Source organism: Sturnira hondurensis, unplaced genomic scaffold, assembly GCF_014824575.4.
Source record: "Sturnira hondurensis isolate 20B ecotype Veracruz unplaced genomic scaffold, ASM1482457v3 Scaffold0020884, whole genome shotgun sequence".
Lineage (NCBI taxonomy): Eukaryota > Metazoa > Chordata > Mammalia > Chiroptera > Phyllostomidae > Sturnira > Sturnira hondurensis.
Genome location: NW_028093515.1, coordinates 846,366 through 872,166, shown reverse-complemented (window position 1 = coordinate 872,166; position 25,801 = coordinate 846,366). Strand labels below are relative to the sequence as shown.

The 25,801-nt window shown below is 53.9% G+C and overlaps 1 protein-coding gene across 6 annotated transcripts in view; it reads left to right on the top strand.

The window, feature by feature from the left end:
• SIPA1L3 (signal induced proliferation associated 1 like 3) overlaps nt 1-25,801 on the top strand; it is a 243,151-nt gene that overhangs the window by 186,023 nt on the left and 31,327 nt on the right. For all 6 annotated transcript variants that reach the window (XR_005064251.1, XM_037030768.1, XM_037030767.1 and 3 more), the window contains 3 exons: nt 9,446-9,573; nt 14,755-14,873; nt 17,068-17,495. Coding sequence is in view for 5 of the 6 variants with exons in the window: in XM_037030768.1 (XP_036886663.1) it covers nt 9,446-9,573; nt 14,755-14,873; nt 17,068-17,495 (675 nt within the window). In the remaining variant the exon portion in view is untranslated. The remainder of the gene's footprint in view (nt 1-9,445; nt 9,574-14,754; nt 14,874-17,067; nt 17,496-25,801) is intronic.

Below are 25,801 nucleotides of genomic sequence, written 5' to 3'. Positions count from 1 at the left end.
TTTGAGCAAGACCCTCAGCCTTCCAGCATGGCCATTTGCCTGCCTCTCCTGGGGAGCAGGCCGCCTTCGTTACCCAGTTTGTGGGGCGGGGTGGGGGGGGGTATTTTTTTAAGGCTTGTAAAAAAGTACCTTTTCTTTTTTTTTTAAGATTTTATTTATTTATCTTTAGAGGGGAAGGGAAGGAGAGAAGTATCAATGCATGGGTGCCTCTCGTGAGTTCCCCGCCAGGAACTGGCCTGCAACCCAGGCATGTGCCCTGACTGGGAATCGAACCGCGATCGTGTGGTTCTCAGGCCCACACTCAATCCACTGAGCTACGCCAGCCAGGGCTTAAAATGTTTTATTTATTTACTTTTAGAGAGAGGGGAAGGGGGGCAGGAGAGGGAGAGAAACATCAATGTGCAAGAAATACATCAATCAGTTGCCTCTCACACGCCCCCAACTGGGAACCTGGCCTGCAACCCAGGTATATGCCCTGACTGGGAATCGAACCAGAGACTTTTTGGTTCACAGGCTGCCACTCATTCCACTAATGTATAACATCCAGGGCCATTGCCCAGTTTTCATAGCCTCTTAGGTCTCAGTCCTGCCCCCTTGGGTCCATCCCCAATCCAGTAGCCTGAGAGATCTTCCTAACTCCCTCATGGCTCCCCAGTGCTCTCAGGGTAACCCCAAGCTCTCCAGCTACCTTTAACCCCTGTGCCCTGTGCCCTTCCTCCTCCGGGGTCCCAGGGGACCCCCCCCCTTTCCCTTGTTATTGGGCTGGATTCATGGGCCTCGTCCTGGATGTCCCTTTGTCCTCTCCCTTACTGTAGTTCATCCACTCAGCCTTCTGAGCATCGCCAATCCAGGGACATAGTGTGAGAGCCACTGAACTAAACCATTGATTATAAGTATAGGCTATACGTTTGGGCAAAACATACCTTTTTCATCACGAATGCTGAAGCAGAGGGTGCCAGATGCCGGGAGAACTATCTGAGATACTCACTTACCAGGGGCCCTCGTTGTCAGTGCCACTGGCTGTGGTGGAGAGAGGGGTCTCAGAAGCAATGTGCACTCTGACGCATGCTCAAATAGGCTCAGGGGAGCACAGTCCAGCCCCAGAGGTCTAGGCCGGCTGCCTGGAGGAAGTGACATTTGAATGGGGCTTTGAGAGCTTAGTGGGAATTCACCACAAAGAGGAGGGAGAGAGTCATTCCAGATGGGGCAAAGGCCACATACGTGAGGAAGCAGAATGGTACAGAACACAGGAGGCGTGGAAAGAAGTCACGTGGCGGAGGCTGTGGGGGTGGGGGCACCTCGGTGGCAGCCATGGCTGAAGCGGGAAATGGCTCAGTTGGCATGGAGCAGTAAGTCAGGTCAGGGCCTCAGTTATGCGATTAATAGGCTCTGAGATGGACAGCATGGTGGCTGCAGTTAATAGCTCTGTGCACGTGAACTCTGCTGCGTGAGTCGATCCTGAGCACTTCCTCCCCCAAGGAAGGTAACTGAAAGGATAGTGGGTCAGTTCACTCGACTGTGGGACTCATTTCGCAATGCGCACGCACATCAGCTCATCACGGTGTGCACTTTAAACACGCTGCGGTTCTGTCAGTTACACCGCAGAGCTGGGGGAGATGCTTCCAGGAGAGCAATTGCTCTGCAAATTTCAGATAGTATGAATTCGGTGAACGGGAGTCTGACTGTTGTGTACCGCATGTAGGGGAAGTATTTAGGGGGAAAACACCGTCACGTTATTATGGGATAACTTCATTTATAGATTTTTTAAAATTTTTTATTTACTGATTTGAGAGAGAGCGAGGAAGGGGCAGAGAAAGAAAAAATACATCAGTCTGTTGTTCTATTTGTTTATGCATTCATTGGTTGCTTCTTGTGTGTGCCCTGATTGGAGATCGAACCCTCCACCTTGGCAAATTGGGACGCACTCTAACCAACTGAGCTACCCAGCCAGAGCTCCATTTTTAGTTTTAAAAGGAACTGCCGAACTATTTTCCAGAGCAGCTGTACTATTTTACATTCCCACTGGCAGTGTGTGAGTGATCCAGTTTCTCCACATACTCACCACCATTTGGTGTCATCTCTTTTTTATTTTAACCGATCTGATAGACTTGTAATGATATCTCATTGAGGTTTTAATTCGCACTTTCTCTAATGGCTAATGACGTTGTATACAGTTTCATGTGCTTATTTGCCAACTGTATCTTCAGTGAAATGTTTTTTACCCATTTTCTAATTGGATTCGATGTTTTTTCAATGTGGGAGAATTCTTCCCCCCCCCCCCAAGATTTTTTTTATTTTTAGAGAGAGGAGAAGGGAGGGAGAAAAAGAAAGAGGGAAACATCAGTGTGCGAGAGAAACATCAACTGGTTGCCTCTTGCGCACCCCCAGCCAGGCACCTGGCCCACGACTCAGGCAAGTGCCCTGGCCGAGAATCAGTCTGGCGAGCTTTCAGTTTGCAGGGCAGCGCCCAACCCACTGAGCAGCCCCAGTCAGGGCAGATACGAGTCCTTTGTCCGGGAGGTAATTTGCAAACATTTCCTCCCAGTCTAGTTTGTTTTTTCATCTTGGTAACGGTCTTTTACAGAATTAAAGTTTTTAATTTATGATGAGGGAGGTCCAAACTATCTTTTTTTTTCTTTTATGGATTATGCTTTTCATATAAAGTCAAGAATTCATTGCCTAAATCTGAGTCCTGAAGATAGTCTTATGTTTTCTCTAGAAGTTTTATATTTTACTTTCAAGTCCATGATCCATTTTGAGTTAATTTTTGCGTGAAGCAAGAGTTCCTTTTTTTGCCTACAGATGTACCGTTTCCACCACCATTTATTGCTGAGGCTCCGTCTCCTCCATTGCACCACTTTTGCTTCTTAAAGCAAAAATTCACTGGGAGGGGAAATTAATTGGGCACGTTTGCATGTATCTATTTCTGGGTCCTCTAGTCTGTGCCATTGATCTGTATTCATGATCTCGGTGAGTGCGCCCAGCAACTCCACCAGGTGCATAGTCGAATTATCCCATTTTATGGGGGGAACCTGAGGTTGAATGAGACGAGTGCACTTGGTCGAGGCCACTCGTCTAAGAAGTGGCAGAGTCAGGACAGGAGCTCAGGCCTGTGTGGTCCCCGAGGACTGGCCCTGACCCCAGGCTCTCTTTCCTGGTGGAGGACTCCGAGTTCATCCTCCAAGTTAGGACGACATGCATGTGTTTGCAGGGGTCCCTGCCCTACCATGACACGGATGGCGGTGATCTCGTGTTTTAGTCTCCCTGGCGTGGACCACCAGGAGACTAATGCTTTTCCCTCGGACTCCAGCTCCTCCCAGCCTACCCCCCTCTTCCTAGGGCTCCTGGAGCCTGCCTCTGCCCAGGTCTCAGCGTTTTTATCTGTCAGAATAGCTGGGCTTCGAGTTTTGCCAAATCTTCCCAGCGCACCTCTTCCCCCAAACCCCCGGAAGGGTCTTTCACAGGTAGTCAGCAAGGGGCTGGAGCAGGTCGCGGCTCCCGCAGTGGCCCTCGCCTCAGCTCCTTTACTCTTCCCTTGCACAGTGGCCCCATGACATCCTGGAGCCCGTGTGACTCAGCCAAGGTGTTCCGGCCCAGCCCCCAGCATTTCTCCCTCGGGACCCCCCTGTCTCACGCTGCCCCCGCCAACAGGTTGCTGCTTGCTGAGTTCATCCAGCTTTTAGGGAAGCAAAGGCCCTCGGGGACAGAACCTGTCTCATGCCCCATCTCAGATTTATCAGGAGACAAGATGGCAAGGTGACCTGCCCTCATCTGTCACTCAAGGGAACCTCAGTTTGCACACGTGTGAAATGTCTGTCTCTGAGCAGTGTGGAGAGTATTCAAGGAGGGACACCCTTTAGAGCACTGGGAACTGTGCCTGGCACGTAGTAAGTGCGCCGTGGGGGTGATGGCCGTTACCGCTGAGTGTGGTGACCGTGCTGGCGGCTGCTGTCCCTGTCTGTCCTCGGGTGCTTGCCGCCCTGTGTGCCAGAATAACGCATCACCCAACCCAGGACAAAGCATTGGGCCTGGACTGGACACTAGACTTTTGCTCATCAGAACACCAGGTTGGCTTTGATTTCTTTTTTTCATGTTTTTTTCCTCCAGCTCCATAAAGAATGGTGCATTGGTTAGGAGGCACTTGACTGCAAGTGACAGAAAGCCTAGCCTGGGAAGGCAGGAAGCATTAAAGGGATTTATCATCACATAAGTTCAGAGCTAGTGTCATTCTGGGGCTGGTTAGTTCTGTAGTGAAGTCCTCATGACCCCTGATGGCCGCTGTGGCCCCACGCAAAACCGCTGCCTGCAGAGGAGGAGGAAAGAGCTCCTCTTTGTTTTCATGAGTGCCCGCCCCTGAGTCAACCCCTGGCAATGTTGCATTGGACCTGCACGATTGTCTTACACCGTCAGGATTTGCTCAAGTCACGTGGCAGAGGGACGGCTGCCGGAGCAGAATCTGGGCTCCACCAGCAAGGACACGGGTGATATGGGGGTGACAGCCAACCATGGCTACGTCGTCCGTCCACTGTCTCACCCAGTCGTGCCAGAATCCACCCATCCACGGTCCTGTCAGTCAGGGTAGGAGACTGACAGCAGGCGGCAGCCTTCCCCTAAAAAGAGGCTCTTCCTCGCGTTCACGTCTGTCGAGTTACTTTCCTCTGCGGCCAAGTGGGAAACTCAAGGCCAACACTTTAGCAGCCAGACCCTGCTGATCTTGAGGCAGCCCCCACCTTGGCATCCCCAGGGTCAGTCAGCCTGTCTAGCTCGTGCCTGGGGACGCCTGAACCACAGCTAGTTAATAGTTCCCCACTGGAACCCCAAACCCTCTCTTTATCTTTGAAGTTATTTCCAATTCCAGGAAAAGATAAAAGTACATTACCTGTTCTCAGATGAGACTAAAGATATATTTGATCTCTTATTCTGGGGATTCTTGACCAGAGCTGTGCTTAGTGAGGTGCTGGAATGTCTGTTTGCAGTCAGCTTGCCCACCATGGCGGTAAGGGAAGGCCCCGAGTGAGACGTATTTGCCCCCGAGAGAGTGGTCGGCGTGGGCCAGCCACTGCGCACTGGCACCATTGTGTGACGCCCAGCTCATCTTGACTGAGGACTGTAGCTGAGAGATGAGTCATAGTAAATATGCTCCACTAAAGGTAGAATCAGGTTTAGCTGCATAATACAGAAAACAGGTATTCAGAGAAGATAGTTTCTTTCTTTCTCCCATATTGTGAGGGACCCAGGCTCCTGCTCACTGATGCTCTGCCATCCTTGGCCTGTTGCCTGCTTGTCTTAAAATGGCTGCTGGGGCTTCTGCGGTGAGGAGATGATGAGGCAAAGGCACCCACAGCATACCTCCGGAGATTTCCTAGTAGTCATATGCAGCACTTTTATTTAATCTTCACCCAAGAGTATGTTTATTGATTTTTGATTTGAGAGAGAGAGAGAAACATTGATCGGTTGCCTTCCATATGCATCCTGACTGGGAATTGAACCTGCAACTGCTTGGTGTCCAGGGCAATGCTCCAACCAGCTGAGCCACCCAGCCAGGGCCTCATGCAGCACTTTTATCTCATTGGCCAGAACTGCAAGGGAGCCTGGGAAATGTAGTCTGTTAACTGATCACAGTGCTGCCCCCAATACAGTTGGGATTCTNATATATTTGATCTCTTATTCTGGGGATTCTTGACCAGAGCTGTGCTTAGTGAGGTGCTGGAATGTCTGTTTGCAGTCAGCTTGCCCACCATGGCGGTAAGGGAAGGCCCCGAGTGAGACGTATTTGCCCCCGAGAGAGTGGTCGGCGTGGGCCAGCCACTGCGCACTGGCACCATTGTGTGACGCCCAGCTCATCTTGACTGAGGACTGTAGCTGAGAGATGAGTCATAGTAAATATGCTCCACTAAAGGTAGAATCAGGTTTAGCTGCATAATACAGAAAACAGGTATTCAGAGAAGATAGTTTCTTTCTTTCTCCCATATTGTGAGGGACCCAGGCTCCTGCTCACTGATGCTCTGCCATCCTTGGCCTGTTGCCTGCTTGTCTTAAAATGGCTGCTGGGGCTTCTGCGGTGAGGAGATGATGAGGCAAAGGCACCCACAGCATACCTCTGGAGATTTCCTAGTAGTCATATGCAGCACTTTTATTTAATCCTCACCCAAGAGTATGTTTATTGATTTTTGATTTGAGAGAGAGAGAGAAACATTGATCGGTTGCCTTCCATATGCACCCTGACTGGGAATTGAACCTGCAACTGCTTGGTGTCCAGGGCAATGCTCCAACCAGCTGAGCCACCCAGCCAGGGCCTCATGCAGCACTTTTATCTCATTGGGCAGAACTGCAAGGGAGCCTGGGAAATGTAGTCTGTTAACTGATCACAGTGCTGCCCCCAATACAGTTGGGATTCTGTTACCCAGGCAGAGGCAGAGAATAGATACTAGGAGAGCCACCTGTGGTATCTGCCACTCGTCCCTCCACTTCCTTCTGGATGATCCCAGCCCCTGCTTACGTTTTCTTTTGGTGCCGAGGGTTCGATACAGACATTTTGAAAAAAACGGAATAAACATGTCCGTACTTCAATTTCCAGCTGTGGTGGAGCCCCATTTTACCAGGCAGTTGACTGGCTGCTAAGTCACGCAGTAAGGTGGAGATGGCCTTATTGTTTTGGCTCTGTCTTCCTTTCCTGGAGGCATCAGAAATTAAAATCGGGGAGGGGTAACATGTACATTCTGAGCAGGTGAGTAGAGTTGGGTTTCTGGAAAATCCAGAGCGCCTCTGAAGCCCCCCCTCTGCTGCCCTGGAGGTGTTGAGTCCTAGGTGTTTTGGTCTTTGCAGAGGCAGCCCTGGCTCTGGCCAGCAAGACAACCCTGGAGAAGTTAAATTCTCTTTGGGCTGTTGGGGGTCCCAGTTTATCACCTTCCCAATCTACAAGTAGAGACATGAACGGCGAAGTGGGGAATGTCAACATCAGCTCCATAAATGGAGGCTCAGTAACCCTGCAGAGTTCAGGGCCTGTGTCACTGGGGTGCTCCTGGCTACAAGTGATTGAAATTTGGGGGGTTCAGACACTAGGAATTTGTTATCTCAGAGAACTGGAGGCTCAGGGCAGGCTGCGGGGAGGAGTAATGAAGTGTTTTGACAACATCATCAAGGGCAGAGTTCCTACCACCCTCTCTCTTCCACGCTCAGCGTCGTCCTCATCCATCCTCAGGCTGTAGCAAGTGAGTAGCAAGAGACTCGAGGTGTTATAACTGGACCCAGCAACACCTGAATGAAGAAAAGCCATCTTTCCTTGTTATCTCTCTTAAAAACGAGAGACTTCCCAGAAGCCCCCCAGCAGACTTCCCCATTTCAGTCAGGTGGTTCTGGGTAACAAACATTTGAAAATCTCAGCGACTTATGTCAGTAAAGGTTTATTTTATACCCACACTCTAGCTCCATTGTCAATTGGCTGGAGGCTTCTCGGGACACAGGCTGCCCGAACAGCCACCACATCCAAGTCACTCCCCACATAGCTCACTGACAAGAACTAGTCACACAGCCCCACCCGGCCAACAGCAAGGGGCTGGGAAGGACAGTCCTGCCACACACTTGCCTGACGGAGACCCAGAAGGGTTGGGTTGGCCAAAAAGATCGTGTGGCTTGTTCTCGTAAAGGAAAAGATGCACTTTTCATTTTTACCAATAACTCGATTTGGATATTTTGAGTGTGTCGGCTCTCTCCCACATGGTGTCATGTTGGTCAGTCTCTCTAATATTTTGATTCGATCTGAATCAGTTTGAGCCGGTCCACCCGACCGAGGCACATCGTCCAGCAAGAAATCTCCAGCCCGAAACTTCACAAAGCACTGTTAGCACTGTTAGTCACCACGCCTTCTCAATATGCTACACAAATCTTTTCTTGCATTTCAGTTGCGTTTTTACCTTTCTTGAAATAATAAAGCGTTATATGCCCAAAAGGTCACTTATTCTCTTCCATCTTCAATAGAAAATGGCTACCCAAAAATTCACTAATTTTGATTTTTTTTTTAATGCACGCTGATATGACAGCTGTCACAATACAATCTAACAAAATCGTTTCAAATGAAGTTAAAGACACAGCTAAGCACTGCTAGAGCCATCGTATGGAAAAAAACAAATGAACTTTTGGCCACCCAGTATTTTGTGGGAGTCTTAACAACTCATACCCTCTCACGTCTTGCCGGCCAAAATAATGTCACATGCCTGTCCCTGAACCAAGCCCAGGCAGGGAGCAGGGTTTCTGCCATGACTGGCTCTGATCCGAGCTGGAATAGACGTTGGGAAGTGCCCACAGAATTCACCCCAGGGCCTACAGAAGGCCCCTGGGGTGGGAGGCCCCAGGGAGAACTTCTCTTAAACCTCAGCCCTGCCTGTGGGTGTGTGGCGCCAGCCTCCGAGAGAATCCCAGGCCAGAAGATACCTCTGTTTCACCGGCTCCACAACCCTGAGAGGTAGAAAGTGCTGTTACGCCTTTTTTCAAGTGGGAAAACTGAAGCTGAAACTGATGAGCCCTTGCCCAACGGAGGTCATGCTGCCAGTAGGGGATGGAGCCGGCGTCTGAGCGTGCAGCTTCTCCCCACAGCGCCTTCCCCCAGCAGACCTGCACAGAGCTCCGAAGGCCTGTTGTCTCAGCTCACCCTGTGTCACGTGTCAGCCTCAGGCTAAGTGCTGGCCCAAAGGACATCATTCAGTCCTACAAGGAAGGGCCTACTGGGGTAGCCTCTGGACGGCGAGGGAACCTGAAGCCCCAGGCTAAAAGGACTGCCTGGCTGGGCAAGAGGCAGTGGTGAGGTTCAGGCCCCACCCTGCCAGCTCCAAGCCTCCTGCATGTACACATATGGCCTTATCCTGCTCTTCACCAGGGAGAAAGGGAGCCCAGACAGGCCTGGGATGGGGAGCTGCTGACAACAGCTCACCCCATTTTACAGCCAAGAGACAGGACCCCTGAAGAGCCTCTGGGTAGGGCCACTGGCCTGAGTGGCTTCTGCCCCTCCTCCTCTGGGGACCCCTGCTCGCCTTGCATGCCCCACCACCAGCAACTCCTTGGCCTCCTTCCCAGGTGAGGCTCATTTCTGACCCTCAGGTCATGGCGCATTTCCAGGCTCACTCAGGTAGCCTCCCCTGTAACTCAGAGCCTCTCCTGTATTTGAAACCCACTGGAGAGCAAGTCTCAGGCTCAAATGGGTTTTGACACGCTAGCCCAGGGGTGTCAAACTCATTTTCACCAGGGGCCACATCAGCCTTGAGGTTGCCTTCAAAGGGCCAAATGTGATTTTAGGACTGTGTAAATGTAACTGCTCCCTAACCAGGGGCAGGGAGCTCGCCGACACTGCCGGGCAGGGCAAGGGGGAGACCCGGATTCGCCCATGGGCCTTGGGTTTGCCAGCCACGCACTGGCCCTTCACCCTGTGCTTGCTCCCCTCTCTCCCCTGCAGGTATGCGGCCGCCCCACACCCACTGCTGTCTTTCGATCCCCACTTCGGCCATGATGGGACGTCCAGCGGGGACTCCTCCTCGGGTGGCCTGACCAGCCAGGAGAGCACGATGGAACGCCAGAAGCCAGGTAGGGTTTCCCTGAGCCAGCTGTGCCCGCCCGTTTCACCCCGCAGGACCACAACCTACAGGGTGACAGGTGACCCCCCTCCTCCTGGCAGATGGCTGAAACACACAGGACAGCGGTAGGGGCCACACACAAGATTAGACAGGTCACCCAGGAGAGCGGCAGGACCGGGGAGCAGTCCTTCTCCACCAGATGGGCATCAGTGGAGGGTGTCTGCCCACACTGTCGGTCAAGACTCAGGGCTCTGGTGTGTCACGTGAAGGCGGCACCCAGCAGAGGAGAGAGTTGAGAAGGACTAGACGTTGAGCCCCCCAGGGAGCAGAACCCACTGGGTTCTGAGGCTTTTACCGCACAGCCCCTCCTGCCTCCTGCAGGGTCCGGCACATGTACGGCCTGCATGAGCGTGGTTGGTGCGGTAATAAGATGCTCTAGTAACTTGTCGTTTGATTTGAACATTGCGCCTAAAATGGCACATGGTGTGCTTGAGTGTGACGTCGTTGTTACAGAATCACATCCTTACGATTTTGTAACAAGAAAGGGACGTCATTTGTGCCATACCCTGTATTTTCTATTATAAAAGTACAGTACATACCAAGAGCCCAAATTATGTGTCCACTGTGCTAACATGTCACAAAGTAAACATGCCATCTTCCACACCTGTGGCAAGAACATGGGCCACCTCCAGAAGCCCCTGTGCCCCTCCCAGTCAGCGCCCACACAAGGCCACCCTGTCCGGCTTCTCACAGCCAGACTTCGTCTTGCACGGTTTTGAAACTCACGTATATAGAATATGGACTCACGCTGGATGCAATTTGCGTGTGTGTGTCTGGCTTCTGTTACTCTATGTCGTGTTAGTGAGCGGTGGCCACGTGATTGGATGTAGTAACACAGCTTCTGAGGAGTATTTATCCATTGTCCGAATGACCCACAACTGGTTACTCCGCTCCAATGCTGATAGGCATTTGGGTGGTTTCCAGTTTGGGCGGCATAGAATGGTGTGCCAGGGGTGGGCCCTGTGTCTGTCTCTTGGTGAGCACAGGCTCACGTACGTGTCGGGTGTTTAACTTTATAAGAGACTGCCAAACCTTTTCCCAAAGTGACAGACCGTATCACACACCCACCAGTGACATCTCAGAGTTGTGCTTGCTCATGTTCTCATGAACCTTTTCTTCTTCTTCTTATAGAGAGGACTGAGTTTTTTTCTAATTAATTTTTAGAGGGAGGAAGGGAGAGAGAAACATCAATTTATTATTCCACTTACTTATTAATTCATTGGTTGATTCTTTTTTCCTTTAAGATGTTATTCATTTATCTTTAGAGGGAAAGGGAAGGAGGGAGAGAAATACCAATGTATGGTTGCCTCTCATGGGTCCCCTGCTGGGACCTGGCCTGCAACCCAGGCATGTGCCCTGACTGGGAATCAAACCATGATCTGCTAGTTTGCAGGCCCGCTCTCAATCCACTAAGCTATACCAGCCAGGGCAATTGGTTGATTCTTTTATGTGCCCTGACCGGGGATCAAACCTGCAACCTTGCTACATCAGGACGACACACTGACCTGAGCAGCCCACCCCGGACCTCACTAGCCTTTTCATTTCAGCCGTGTAGTGGTAACACACTGTGTTTTAGTTCGCATTTTTCTGGTACCCAATGAGAGTGTGTTCTTACCTGTTTATTCTCTTATATATAATAAGTACCATGGGTGCATATACTTAGCTAAATATTTTAAACATAATTTTGCATAACAAACTGTAGCCCCTTTGAAGTCTGGGAACCATCAGATGAACGGGTAGATTCTAAAGAAAGAAAACTAGTGACGTTGTCAGGCGTTGCGGGGGGAAGAGGTGGAGATGTCCGCTTAGGGCACCGGTGGTGAACACAAGGCCCGAGGGCCACATCCGGCCCTCCAGCTTACTTTTTCCGGCCCGGCACCTTGTTTCTACCTGGCGGCAATGCCAAGCTCCCTGCCCCTAGTCAAGGAGTAGTTACATTTACACAGTCCTAAAATTGCATTTGGCCCTTTGAAGGCAACTGCGAGGCTGATGTGGCCCCTGGTGAAAATGAGTCTGACACCCCTGGCTTAGGGGATGTTCCAGAATTTCCAGGCAGCTCAGGATGCCCGTGTCGGCACGTCCGCAGCTCCCCCGGCCACTGCGGGATGGTGAAGAGGCTGCATGGCCCAGGACGAGCAGGCTAGAGAAGTCCTTGGCACCCAGCCCCATAGTTCCCTTAAACCAGGGGAAACTGGTGGCCTTCAGGTTGCCCTCCAGGGCCTGCGGACATGCTTTCCTGCCTGCAGGTCTGTGGTTTTTGCATCAAGACACAGATTTGCTTTTTTTTTTCCACTCCCATCCAGTTCAGAAAAAGTGTTCCTTGTGATTTCATTACACTGAAGTGTAAAATGGGGAGGCAATTTTTCCAGCCTTCACCGCGGGCCCCAGAGAAGGTGTCACAGAAATTCATCACTGTCCTTACCATCTCCCTCCTCTCTTGTGTCTCCTAGAATTTGGTTCCCTTCTCGCTGCCAGTGGGACCTTGTTATAAACTGACTGATACCCCCTCCCCCCTCCTCATCCCCTGCACAGATCGTGAAGTGTAGGGTGTATTCAGGATCCAGAAGAAAGGGAGTTCAGGACGGGGGGCATCGGGCACCGTGACAGACGTGGGGACTCGCCCGGCCCTGACCAGGGGGTGGTGATGCTCGCAGTAACGGCAGTGTGGGTCTGCGTGCGTGTCGTGTGCCCAGCACCGTCCCGGGTGCTCCGCGGTCCCTCCCGTTTAATCACCTCAGGAGCACATCAGAATGGATGCTCTGTATGCACCAGTGCAAATGAGGAGGATGAGGCACAGAAAGGTCACTTGGCTGAGGTTCCTGCTGGTAAGTGGCATCACTGGGATTTGAACCAAGGCCTCTTGGGGTCTAGAACCCCTCCTGTTGGTCGATACCAACCCCAATTCCTCACCTGCAGAATGTGACCATTTCTCAAGCCTCAGAGCTACCCGGCTGGGAAGGTGTCCCCAAGATCACCAGCTGCCCCAAGTCCACCCACGCCTGGCCATGATTTCAGCGTGTGAAGGGTGGAGCAGGAGAGTCAGAAGGTCACTGGAGGCCAGTGCTGAGGTCCAGTGGAGGGACGCTGGGGCAGCTGGAGGGGAGGAGGAGTCTGGCTGTCCACTGGCAGTTCACCAGGCTGAGCGCCGGGGACACGGTATGAGCCAGACCGATACATCCTCTGCCTCCTTGGAGCTGCAAGTCTGGTGGGAAAGACAGAGAGTGGGCAGGGCACACAAAGTGCTTACCCACGGCACTGAGTATCGGGTGGGAGCTGACCGGCGCTGAGAGAGAGATCGATGGCATTAGAGCAAATCTCTGAGCAAATCGCATTTCAGGCGAGGCTGAAAGAATACAAAGGAGCAAGCTGGAAGAACATTCCAGAGGAGACAGCAGCTAGTTGACAACCCTGAGCAGGCAGTGAGGCTGGTGTTGGGGGAACAGTGGAAGGTCCGTGTGGCTGGAGAACTGATGGGAGGTGACAGGGCCAGAATGTGGGTGTACAGAGATGTGACGGGACCTGACTCAGGTGGTCACAGGGCGCTACAGACTTTTGGCCGGGTCAGGACATTGGAGAGGGAGAGATGGATAGGTTCTGGATATGGTCCTTTGAGGGTAAAGTTGACGGAATTGCCTGATGCCTCAGTGTGGGTGAGAGAGTGGAGTCGAAGGCGATACCAGGTTTTTGGCCTGAGGAGTTGAGAGGATGGAGCAGCCGTTGACTGACCAGGAAAGACTGAGAGATGCCAGTCTGAGGGAGACGAAGAGTTGGCTTTGGCCATGGTCCGTGGAAGTGCCCAGCAGACGCCCAGTGGAGCTGTGGTGAGGCAGCCATGTGCACGGTCTGAAGTCAGGGGAGAGGCCCAGGCCGCAGACGGGACCGTGTGTGTCGTCAGTCTCACGGGTGTAGTCAGGCTGGCTGTGACGGCCCCAGGCCTGCCTGTCTGTAGAATGCGCTTTCCTGGTGTGGGCTGGCTGCCTCCCAGGAGCCGGCACCTCCTGGGGTTGCGGGTGCTCCAGAGAGGAGAGTCCCCTCCAGAGGTGGCGCAGGTGGCCAGCCTCCCCGCTCTCCATATCCATGGCTCCCGAGTGAGAGCCACACAGGTAGTGACACCTCGACCGTGCCAGCCGGGCCGCTCTCTGCAGTGACCCGGTGCTCTTTCTGGTCCCACAGGCCCCCTTCCCCAGAGCATTTATAAGACCGATAGATATTAACCAGCACTCTGTCGGGTTTTTTGTGTTTTTGTGTTGTTTGTTTTAAGGCAGATCCTCAGTTCGGGATAACTGGCTTTGGGAGTTGAACTGATTTACTCACACCCACCCCAGCTGGCACAATTCGAAACCTGTTTCACATTTGAACCAGCAATTCCACTGTAGAAACTGCCCCAGACACAATCCCAAGCTTGCTCAGAGTTGTGTGTAGCGGGAAGGCTAGCAAAACATTTTGTGAAGAAAAAGTGAACGTAACTGGACCGTTGTCAGTAGGAAACTGGTTAAATAATCGCTGCCCATTCCCGTGGGGAAATACCGCGCAGCTGTCTAAGCTGCGTGTTCAGTTACGCGACGGTGCCTCGTGAAGACATGAAGTAAAAGCAAGTGTGCGTGTGTTGTAAAGTGAAAATCAGTTTGTAAAACAGCATTTATTATCTCATTTCCTTTCAACCAAAAATTGAGCTCATTTAACCAACAAAGGATCACTACCTTGCATATATAAAGAACCCGATACCAATAAAACAAAAGATAGTCAATCCCATGGAAAATTGGGTAACGGATACAAGCAAGTTATTTACACAATGAATACAAATGGTCAGGAAGGGTGGAAATGTGCTCAGCCTCCTTCGGGGATAAAGATGGAGGATTGTGGTAAAGCTTCGATGAGTTTACTCACGCAAAGCACTGGACCGGGGCCTGGCACGGGCCCCTAAGCACTCAGTGAATATTCCATTACTGAGCGTTGTTATCCCCCCAAGATGTAAGTTGATGGGGTCTTGGCATTTGTGAGGTGAGCAGACAGGCTGGCAGAGGGGCGGCGGCTCCATCACAAACCGTATTTAAGGCCGGAGTCTTCGGGCGGACCCGGGCCAGGGCCCGCGTCACCTCTAACCACTGACGTGTCTCCTGTCTTCCTGCAGAACCTCTGTGGCACGTGCCCGCCCAGGCCCGGCTCTCAGCCCTGGCTGGAAGCGGCGGGAGCAAACACGCCTCCAGGCAGGACGCAGCAGGCAAAGATTCCCCCAACAGGCATTCCAAGGTGAGTCTGGGCCCCGCCTGCCCCACCCCGGGGAGTCTGGGCTGTAGGAATTGGCTGTTGGGTTGGCCGTGGCTGCTGTGGGCTGGGCAGCTTCACCCACCCGGTGGGGGTGTGGGCCTGGGCCTCTGAACTCCACACTTGAGCGCGTTTCTTACCTGTGCCACCTTCCTCTCGGGCTGCACGCTGGAGCTGGAGCCAGCCAGGCGCACGTCCTGGCTGCAGCCCTCGGCAGCCACGTCCCCTCCTTGGGCCGCGCCTTCCTCGTTGTCACACCAGTCCTGGTAGGTGTCTTCAGCAGCTCGGGCTCTGTGGCAAAAGCACCATGTAGTGGGTTAGCTGGGTCAACAGAAATTTATTTCTCATAGTTCTGGGGGCTGGGAAGTCCAAGATTCCACGCCTGGTGAGGGCCCACTTTCTGGTTCATGGACACAGTCCTGTCACCTCATGGAAAGGGCAGGGCAGCTCTCCGGGGCCCTTGCATGAAGGTACATGGGGATTTTATAATCCCGTTTATGAGGAATGTGTAACTATACATGTAGGAATAAGTCGGAGAAAATGTGTATTTAAAAATCCTGTTCATGAGGGTTCCACCCTCATGACCTAATCACCTCCCAAAGGCGCTGCCTCCTAATGCCATCTCACTGGGGATTAGGACTCAGCATAGGAATTTGGGGGACACAGATGATGGTCTGTGGCACTAGGTGGACAGCTGCAGCAGACAGTCCCCGAATCTCAGTGATCTCGTACAGGACAGTTCAGTTCCAGTGTTCGGGGAGCAGCTTTGCACGTGGTGATTCAGGGTCCCAGACCCCCGCCCTCTTGTAGCTCCACGGTCGCTCAGGGCCTTAGGACCCCACCCCCCCTGCCGCCCCTGCCTGCTGGGTGCCTGCCTCCTTCCAACAGACAGGGGCAGGAGGAAGAGAGGTTCCTGTGGGAAGTGTCTGTAGCCCGGGGCCTGGAAATGGCATAAATCACGTCCACGTGTCACACTGACCAGCACTTTATCCGTGATCATACCCCGCTGCAAGGGGAGCTGGGAAATGTAGTCCTGTGTGCCCAGGAGAAGGAGAGAGTTGTGGTGAGCACCTGGCAGTCTGCTCGTGTCCATTCGTGCCGTGAGTGATGAGCACTTGCAACGTGCCAGGCGTTGGGGCCACGGTGATGAAGAGACAGGCGGTAGGACAACAGGCAGTAAGCAGACACACCAGTGTACCATGTAACACCAAGAGCTGGTGCGTGCTGGGAAGGGAAACCAAAGCACAGGTAAAGGAGGAGAGAGTGTCAAGCACTGATGCTTAGGACGAAGTGGTGAGACAAAGCCACTGAGGAGGTGGCCTGTATGCCCAAACCCTGACTGAAGTACGGAGTGCGCCATGAAAACATCCTGGGGGAAGAGCGTTGCAGGCAGAAGGAACAGCAGGTGCAGAAGCCCTGGAGTAGGGGTGTGCCTGACGCGCTCCAAGAGCAGCAAGGAGGCCCCTGTGGCCAGAGCAGAGTGAGCAAGAGGGAGGGAGAGACAAAGTTAGAGACCAGAACGTGGGTTCAGATCGCTCAGGGGCCGTGGTGAGGACTCCTGCTTTTCCCGAGTGTGGTTGAGCCACAGGAGGGTCCTAAACAGGGAAGGGACATGAATTAATGCAGGTGCTCACAGCCTCTCTCCGGCAGGGGAGACAGGGACAGGAGCAGGGAGACCGGGAGGAGGCTGCTGCCGTGGTCCAGGCTGAGGCAGTGGATGGAGCCACAGGAGGAGGAGTGGTGGGTTCTGATCTGTTTTTAAGATGCTGACGACAGCATTTACTGTTGGACTGGATGTGGTGTGAGCAAAATCAGGGTGCAGGGTGACTCCAAGGCTCTTGGAGGGGGCAACTAAAAGGATGAGACACCATTATTGAGACGGAGAAAGGGAAATTCGGGAGGGAAGGCCAGGTCCTGAGTTATAGACTTGTTGAGCTCAAACCGTGAGCCCGTGTTGCATGCCTAATGTCCTCCCCAGAGCTACCCCATGGGGTGGGTATTGTCAACCCCGTTTTACAGATGCGGAAACGGGCACCTGCCCAAGGTCACGTGGCCAGGAAGAGAGGGGAACAGAGTCAGGAGCCATCTGGCTCCAGGGGTCACACTCACGGAGGACCCGAGGATGGGACGCCCGCCCCACCCTGCAGCCCAGGGGTGACACGCTCCTCTTGCCTTCCAGGGAGAGCCTCAGTACTCCAGTCACTCCAGCAGCAACACCCTGTCCAGCAACGCGTCCAGTAGCCACAGCGACGATCGCTGGTTTGACCCCCTGGACCCTCTGGAGCCAGAGCAAGACCCCCTTACCAAGGGTGGCTCCAGCGACAGCGGCATTGACACCACCCTCTACACCTCCAGTCCCAGCTGCATGTCCCTGGCCAAGGCGCCTCGGCCATCCAAGCCGCACAAGCCCCCAGGAAGCATTGGCCTTTGTGGAGGTGGGCGCGAGGCCACCGGGCGGTCCCACCATGCAGACAGGCGGCGGGAGGTCTCTCCTGCCCCCGCAGCCGGGGGCCAGAGCAAGAACTACCGACCAAAGCTGTACAGCACGGGCTCCAGCACCCCCAAAGGCCTGGCGGGGGGCAGTCGAGACCCACCAAGGCAAACCAGGTAAGGCGTGCTCCTCACTCGAGCCCTTCAGGGGTTCTGACCCCTTCTACATCCCACACCATCCTGGTGGCAGGGTCCCTGGAAACATGCTTGCAGGTGTGTGCTTCCAAAGTTCGGAGACTCCTGGAGCGCCCCTGGCGGCCCGTCGGTCAGTCCTTAGGGACCCAGGAGAGGGAGAGCAACCCCTGGCTGTGTCTTCATCTGTCCCCCATGTCCTCTGTCTCTCTTGCCTTCTCCCTCTGCTGAGACCCGTGGTTTCTATGCTTTCTGGGTCCGCAGACTTTATCTGTCAGGAGTGTGTTTAGCTGGTGGTAGTAGGAAACCTGGCCTACAGTGGCTTAAACAGATAGAGGTTTGACAGTAGGGGAAGTCCGGAGGGGATGGAGCCAGGCTGGCGCAACAGCCCCGGGAGGGCCTCAGGGCCCCGAACCCTGTGTGTCAGACGGCGACTTCCCCGTCTCCCGGTGGCGGTGGTGCCCCTGAGGAATGTGGGGGTGGAGAGCAGAGGAAAGTTTGCGACAGCTGCATTGACCCTTTGTATGGAGAAAGCAGAAGCTTTCCCAGAATCCCCTTAAGCTAGCAGCGTCCCAGGACCACCCCAGCCGCAAGGAAGCCTGGGAGGGCACAGGGGAGCCTTCCAGACAACACAGTGAAGGGCCATAGCCCCCAGACAGACAGTCCCCTGGAGGGCCATTCAGCACAGAGGCTGGGTTCCACTCGAGTTCCTGATTTAGTAGGTCAGAGTGGGGCCTAAAAATATATACGGTTTTTAAAAGTTCCCAGTTGATACTCATGCTGCAGATCCTGGGCCCACACTTTGGAACCAGAGGTAGAGAGGCTGCCTGGGGAATGAGAAAGAACAGGCACAGCCACAACCTCAAGTCTGAACCACACACTTTGAGAATCTGATGAAAGCCGTGAACCACCTCCCAGAAAAATGCTCAGAGGAGGGGATTCCTTCAGCAGTCACAGGGCTCAGCCTGGTCCACCAGCCCCTTCCGGGGTCTGTTTGCCTCAGGCAGGGATTACTGAGCTGCCATCCCCCCCAGGATGGGTTGTCCCCAGGGCAGATCTGTAAGGCCACAGCCTCCCTTCCCTTCCCGGACCAGCCCTGAGCAGGGCCAGCTCAGGTCCCAGACGCCTGTCAGGGGTCCTGCCCTCCGTTGGCGTTCTGATGCCTTTGCCAGTCCTTGGACCTGCAGCCTGTCCTCACAGGACACGTGCACCCAGCAGTGGGCTCAGGCCTCCTTGACACAACCCGAGGTGGCTTTATATGTACATCTGTGTTTTTTTAAAAAGGTGCAGCAAAAATTTCCCAAACAATACTTAGCCTGTGTGTGAAGCACTTGCATCTAGCGTCGTCTGTTTAAAATCTTGGAGTGTCATTCCTGACCTCCTGAGATGACATCACGACTCAGCGGTGCTCCTGTGGCAGATTTGGGGTCACAGTTCCCGTGTGCTGGCACTTCCCCTCCCCTGGTGCACAGATCCCGAGTCAAGGGACCAGGAGCAGGCTGAAGGTGTGGGGAGAGTGCCCGGGAGCTCCGTCTCCATCTCCGTCTCAGCCTGCCTCTCCAGGCAGGTAGTTCGTAATCGTTGGAACTGACTCTTTCGACAGCACCTTCATTCATTTGTTTATCCACTCACTTCACTGACAAATATTTCTTAGGGACTTGTTATGTCCCAGACTGTGCTGGGTGCTGAGGCGAAATAATGAGCAAATTCGGACGAGGCCCCCCAGCCCTCACCTCAGCCCACCACCCGCTGGGACAGATGGGAATCAGGTCATCAGTGAGACAGATGGTCAGAGTGCCCCACTGAGAGGGGGTCTCCTGTCTCTGCTGCGATGGCCCCTGTGCTGGGCATAGGCCTATGTTAGTGACCCAAGCAACTGTCGTGAAGTCTGTGACATACAGGTAGCAGTGCCAGGGAGCAGACTGTGTGGCTGAGGCAGGAGGCGGGTATGAAATTACCCTGTTCTGCAAAGCCAAACCCAGAGATGAAGACAATAAAATGGGAGAGGAGCCCGCCACAAAAAAAGGGGCCCTGGGGTTGGGAGCTTTAATTTGCATACAGACAATTGGTGCTAATTGCAAATCATTCTTATCTACTCATTAAAGCTGCTTCCCGAAGTTTTCTCCTAGGCAACCGGGCTCTAGTGTGGAACAGCATTCCCAAAATGGGGTGCTCGAAGTGATTTGGGTGGTACGGGAGGAAGATGTTGCACTTTAAATGGGTGTGTGTTTGCCTTAATGGATATCAAGGAAAACGTTACTGCTCTCACCCCTGATTTTACAGATACTGCCTTGGACAAGTTCAGGGAAAATAAGTGAATTGATTTAAAGAAGCATCTACGTGGTAGATGAGAGTGTGGACTCCAGAATCAGCCCGCCATGGTTCAGGCCCTCCCTCTGCCTTGTCTTGGCTGTGTGATCTTGGGCAAATGACTGAACCTCTCTGAGCCTCAGTTTCCTCATGTGTGAGATGGAGGATAAATCACATAACTACCTCATAGGGATGTGGTGAGGAATCTGAGCTAGAGCCCGTTGAACAGCACCTGGCAATGGATCTCAGGTCAAGTTCAGGTGGGGTTAGAATCATGGGGGATGTTATAAAAAGATGAGGTTAGCCCCAACCAGCTAAATCAGAATGTTGCTCGTGGGCCAAGCCGGTTACAGGCAGTGAGGGAACACTCAGTGACCAGTGTGGTGACCAAGACAGCCTTGGGCCTGGCTTCTCAGGGCACAAAGCCCAGCGGTGCCCTGGCTGGGTGGCTCGGCTGGAGCGTCATCCCATACACTAAGGGGTTGGGGTTCCATTACCTAGGTTGCATGTTTGATCCAGGGTCCGGGTGCATCCGATCCCTGGTCTGGGAGCCCACGAGAGGCAACTGATCAGTGTTTCTGTCTCTCCCTTCCTCTCTAAAAGCAATGAAGAATGTCCTTGGGTGAGGATTTGAACAAAACAAACACAAAAAGCCCAGGGGGAGGCAGACTGGCCCCAAACAGTGCGGTTGGGGTAAGGGAGCAGCTGGGATGAGGCAGCCCAGGGGAGGGGCCTGGCCCCGTTGGGGGAGGGGTTTTCATGGATAAAGGAGGCTGAGCTAACCACGGACGCAGGAGGGCAGAGTGTTCTGGGCAGAGGACGTGCAAGGCCCCCTGTCAGCCCCACTCGCCCCCCACTTCGCTGAGCCTCCCACAGCCTTCCCAGCTCAACGGGCACAAGTTCCCAGACAGGCGCTGAGCACCTGTGCCGGGGCCCCCACGCGTGCCCCTGCCCGCTGCGCCCACGCTGCCTTCTGCATCTGCTGCCGTCGGCCCGGGCTCTCGGACCAGGCGGGAGCAGCAGCCCACTGCTCATGGAGGGCAGGCACCGGCAGCGCTTGGCCGGGTGGCACCTTGTGTGTATTCGTACAGTGAGCACCTACTGTGTGCCTGGCCCTCTGCTGGGCACTGCCAGTGCACCGCAGCAGCCACCAAGCAAGTACTTCAAAAAGTGATGAGTAACTGGGATATGGTCCGGGCTGGAGGGCGGTCTAATCTAGTCTGGGGCAGTTTCCCTGAAGAGGGGGCCCTTCTGCCAAGGAAGAAAGGAATAAGGAGAGCAGGTAAAGTGGTGGGGAGGGGGGCTAATAATGCATATTCTTGACCTGCGGTGCAGTTATATGGGTGTCTCCTTTATAATGGTTTGTTGAATGGTACGTCTTTGTTTTGTACATTTTGCTATATGTGGACAGTTTTTTTAAAGATTTTACTTATTTATTTTTGGAGAGGGGAGGGAGGGAGAAAGAGGGAGAGAGAAACATTGATGGGTTGCCTCTCTCATGGTCCCAGCTGGGGACCTGGCCCTCAACCCAGGCATGTGCCCTGACTGGAAATCTTAACCAGCAACCTTTCAGTTTGCGAACTGATGCGTAATCCACTGAGCCACGGCAGCTGGGCCAATTTTTTTTTTAAGAGAAAAAAGAAAGAAGGGGTGTGGAAAGGGCATCCCTCTGCAAGTAGCATATGCAAAGGTCCTGAGGGTCAGGGTGGGTGCCGTCAAGTCACTGAACACAGGCCCCATGGCTCAAGTGTAAAAATTAAGGGTGTAGCTGAACTTGGGGGGTCAGCAGGGGGCAGACCCCTCAGGGCCCTGTCTGCCACATTAGGGAGTTTGGATTTGGTCCTAAGAGCTGCTGGCAGCAAGGCAAAGCTTTCAGTAGAAAGGGTAGTGCGGACAGATTTATGTTTTGAAAGATGGTGCTAGGCTGGGGCCGAGGCCAGATGTGAGGGAGAAGGAAGGGGGCCCGGACCTGGAGGCAGAGCAGCTGTGGATGCCTCAGCAGGCAACACCGCCAGGACGGAAGGAGGGAGGCAGACGGGTCCTGCATGGTGCTAGGAAGCTGGGCAAGAGTCAGGGCCAACCGCTGAGTGTCGGGAGGCTGTTACAGACCGAGCGCATTGAGATTCTTGAGAAAAAAGATGAGCAGGACTGGGCAGGCCTGACCATTAAAGCACCCACTATGTGCCAGGCACTATTCGCAACATGGTGATCCAGCAGGGACCAACGTCACCTCCCTTGTAGAGCTGACATTCTCCTGGAGAGAGCAAGGCAGGCAGGCAGCTGAGCAACCATCTAATATTAATATGCCAGGTGGCAGTAAGATCTGGGGAAAAAAATACTCTGGGCTGTTCTGGGGGGGATAGATTATTTCAGGGGTAGGAGGAGTGAGCTTGCTGGCAAAATTTAAGAGCTGCCAGGAAAGGGATGGGCCCTGTCGTGCCCAAACAGGGAAGCCCTCACCCACAGGCTGGGCCTGTAGCGGCTTGTGCCCACTGATGACTTCAGTGACTTCACAGACTCTCCCCCCAGACGTTCGTCATGGGAGCCTGGCTTCGGGGCACACGGCCAGGCGCCAGTGCCTACTGTGGGCACTGCAGTGGGCTGTGTGATCCCAGGCCGGCAGCCACCTGGCCCCCTGCCCTCTCCTGAGGCAGCACACACTCCAGACTTGCCTGGGTTTCCAGAGCAATTTGTCAGAGCTGCTCAGGGGCAAACAGAGGCTGTGGCTCCACGTGGCGCTGACACAGGCGGGTGTTCCCAGGCAGGCAGGAAGCACGTGGCCTCGCATTCCTGGGCTGTGCTGCGGGAGTCACTAGGATACGGGGGCACAGCCCCAAAAGGTACTGTGCAGGCCTTGGGATCCACTGGAGCTCACCCTGCCTGTGTGAGCAAGGAGACCAGGGTCGCACATGACGGACACCCACTTCAAGAGTCACAGTCACCGTGGGAAGAGGAACCCAGGCCAGTGCAAGGGAAGGTGGGAAGAAATCTTGGAGGAAGGAAGCAGTTCAAAGGCCCTGAGGTGAACATGTTTCCGGTGTGTTTGGGGACAGCTTCCGTCCAGCTGGAGCAGAGTGAGGAGGAGCTCGAGGGCAGAGGGGACAGACCGGATGGTGTGGGGCCTAGGGGGCGTGGGAGGACTCTGACTCTTACCCTGAGTGCAGTGGAGCCATAGAGAGTCCTGAGCAGAAGAGGGCTGTGATGTCCATCGGCTAAGCCCAGGCTTCTCTGGCTGTGTTTGGGGGCAAGCAGCAGGAGGCTGCCGTGCTGGTGGATGGGCAGTGGTTGGGAGGTGGCAAGCACCGGGTGGATCTGCATCGGTTTGGACCCCATGGCCTCTCTGCTTCCACTCTCTGAAGACCTGCCGCTCCCTGGCTTCAGGGTGGAATGTGGCTGCTCACGGCTACTCTCCTGGAACATCATTCCAACCCCGCACAGAGGCTGACTGACGCACAGGCCATGCCACACACCAGGGGACAGGGCGAGGTTGGTCCTGCAGTGAAGGCTGGGTGGCAGGGGCCTGGAAGGGCCCACCTGCGGGTGTCTGGGTAAGCAGTGTTACTTCCAGGGCTCTGGCTGTGTCTAGGTCACAGCGCTGCCACTTACCCGCCGTGTGGCCTCCATCAGCTTCTCTGAGGCTCTACGTCCTCATCTGTGAAATGCGTGCAATGATCTCCTCTGGTCTGAGGCTGTTTGGATGAACCACACCATGCACTGAAGTACTTAGCACAGGGCCTGAGACGTACCTGGGTCCAAAAATGTCTGCTACTGCTCGGTTTTATGCTTGCTAGCACTGACCGTGGCTGCTGTGTCATCGAGAGTACAGGCTGGTGGCTAGAATTTGGGCCTCTTGAGCCAGGCTGCCTGGGTTTGCATCCTGGCTCTGTCCCCCATCCCCAGCTATGTCATTTGGGACAAGTTATATAATCTCTGAGCCTCAGTTTCCCCACTTGAAACATGGCAAGGGTGGTAGTTCCTGCCTCATGGGGCCACTGAGGTAACTAAATGAAGTGACACCTGTCAGGTGTTTGAAGCAGGGCCTGGCCATGGCGACAGGGTCGGCACCATCAGCTCTCACCATCACCCGCTGCAGGCAGGGGCGCAGCACCCTTTGGGCCTGGGCCACCCATCCAGACCAGAGCGTGGCACATGCCCGTACAGCTGTGTGATTTCCGTAAGCCACAAAACCTCTTATTCCGACAAAATCTTCAGTACTCCCCAAAGATATAACTTAGCCTCTGGGTGGAGGCAGGGTTAGCGTGCTGAGCAGGGTGCCGCCCTGCCCCTGTCCTGGCTGAGTCCAGAGCGTGTGCGTTTAGCCCCCGGGCGCAGCACGTCCCTTTGTAGTAGCTGCAGCTCGGGGAGCCCCCTTCTGGTTCCCAGCCTGTGTGAGCGCTGCACGTAGGAGCTTGTGAGAAGGACTCAGGCAAAGGTCACAGCGTGTCGGTTGGAGCTGGTAATGGAACCTGGGTCAGGTGAGCAGCACAGCCCACGTTCTCATCCACCGCCTGGTGCTGCCTCAGTTTTCAGGTCACAGCGGAGGCCTGGGGAGGACGGACACCTGTCCACGTTGGTACTTCAGAAAGGATGTGTGTTCTCTCTGTGGATTGGTCGGCAGTGAAGAACTAACTCCGCCTTGCACCGGGCACTTGGAACTGCATGTTCAGGGAGTAGTTCTTGATTGAGGCCGTGCTGTGCATGAGGCACCCTCCAGTCCTCAGGCTTGTCGAGGGTGAAGACAGACATGTCATGGGAATGCCTTTGGCTGCAAGTAACAGAAATTTCCACCTCAGTTGGAGGAAGGCTCTTAGCTCATAGAACACAAAGTCCCAAATTACGGAGGCCCCCAGGACCGGGTAATTTCTTGACTCAGGGACCCAGATCTTTTCCCTTATTTTTGTTCTGCCTTTATCACCCTATGGGCTAGCTCTCCTCACAGTCTCAAAGTGTCTTGTCATCCACCAGATAATCACAGTGGAACAGGAAACTGGCCAGAAGTAGACCACAGGCCCACCCTGCGCCCATCCCAGACAAATGGCTCCAACCAATCAGGATTTCCCCCCTGGGCTGGGTGTTAGGTCACCTTGCCCAAGCAAGGCATGAGTAAAATCAGCCTCCATTTATAGGATGAGGAAGGACAAGAATGACGCCCTCTGTGTCTGCCACAGAGCCCAAAGCGGGGGGCACACCCATCTCAGAAGAGACAGTGGACGAGCTGGCTGGCAGACCCCTTTTCCCTTCCTTCTTTAATCCTCCCATGTTTCCAGCTCCCAGAAGCTGGGCATGCATGGTGACTAGGTAGGAAAGTATGTGCCGTAGAAATGAAAAGTGACAGCAAAATCAGTTGTTTGTGATACACTCGTAGAGCGAACCCTCTGCAGACACGGGAGAGAGGGCCATGGAGAGATCTCCAGAACACGTGGTTGGGGTGAGAGCCAGGTGCAGAGCAAGCTTACAGTACGATGCCGTTTGTTTTGTGAAGGAAGGTTGGGAGGATACACACTCCGTCTCGCATGCACGCGCTTGTGTGGGGGGTGCTCTCTTGAAGAAGAAAGGGCGTCCCGGGGGTGCCTCGGGGAGGCAGACTGAGTGTCAGACGGCGCTTGCTTTTGCCCTGTGCCCTGTATCTACTTTCACTTGACTGTTGTTCTCTACGCGTTCCCCGTCACCGCCACATCCAGTGACCGTCAGTTAGTGTATGCTCCCCAGAGGCTCATCTCCAGCCTGGTTCCTTGACACATGTTTGACCTCCCAGGGTTTATGTATACACTGCGGTCCAGCAGGGACACCCGCCTTGGAGCTGCACAAAACCGCTTACCCTTACCTCACGTGATGTGCACTGACCCGTGTCATACTGTTACATTTCTTTTCTTCACCCTCAATAATGGTCAGGACCTGCTGAATTGATTTTATCACCCACAGTTGGGGGAAAATGCACCTTTCTTCTTGTAAAAAAGACGAAACAAAAAAGTCCAATAATC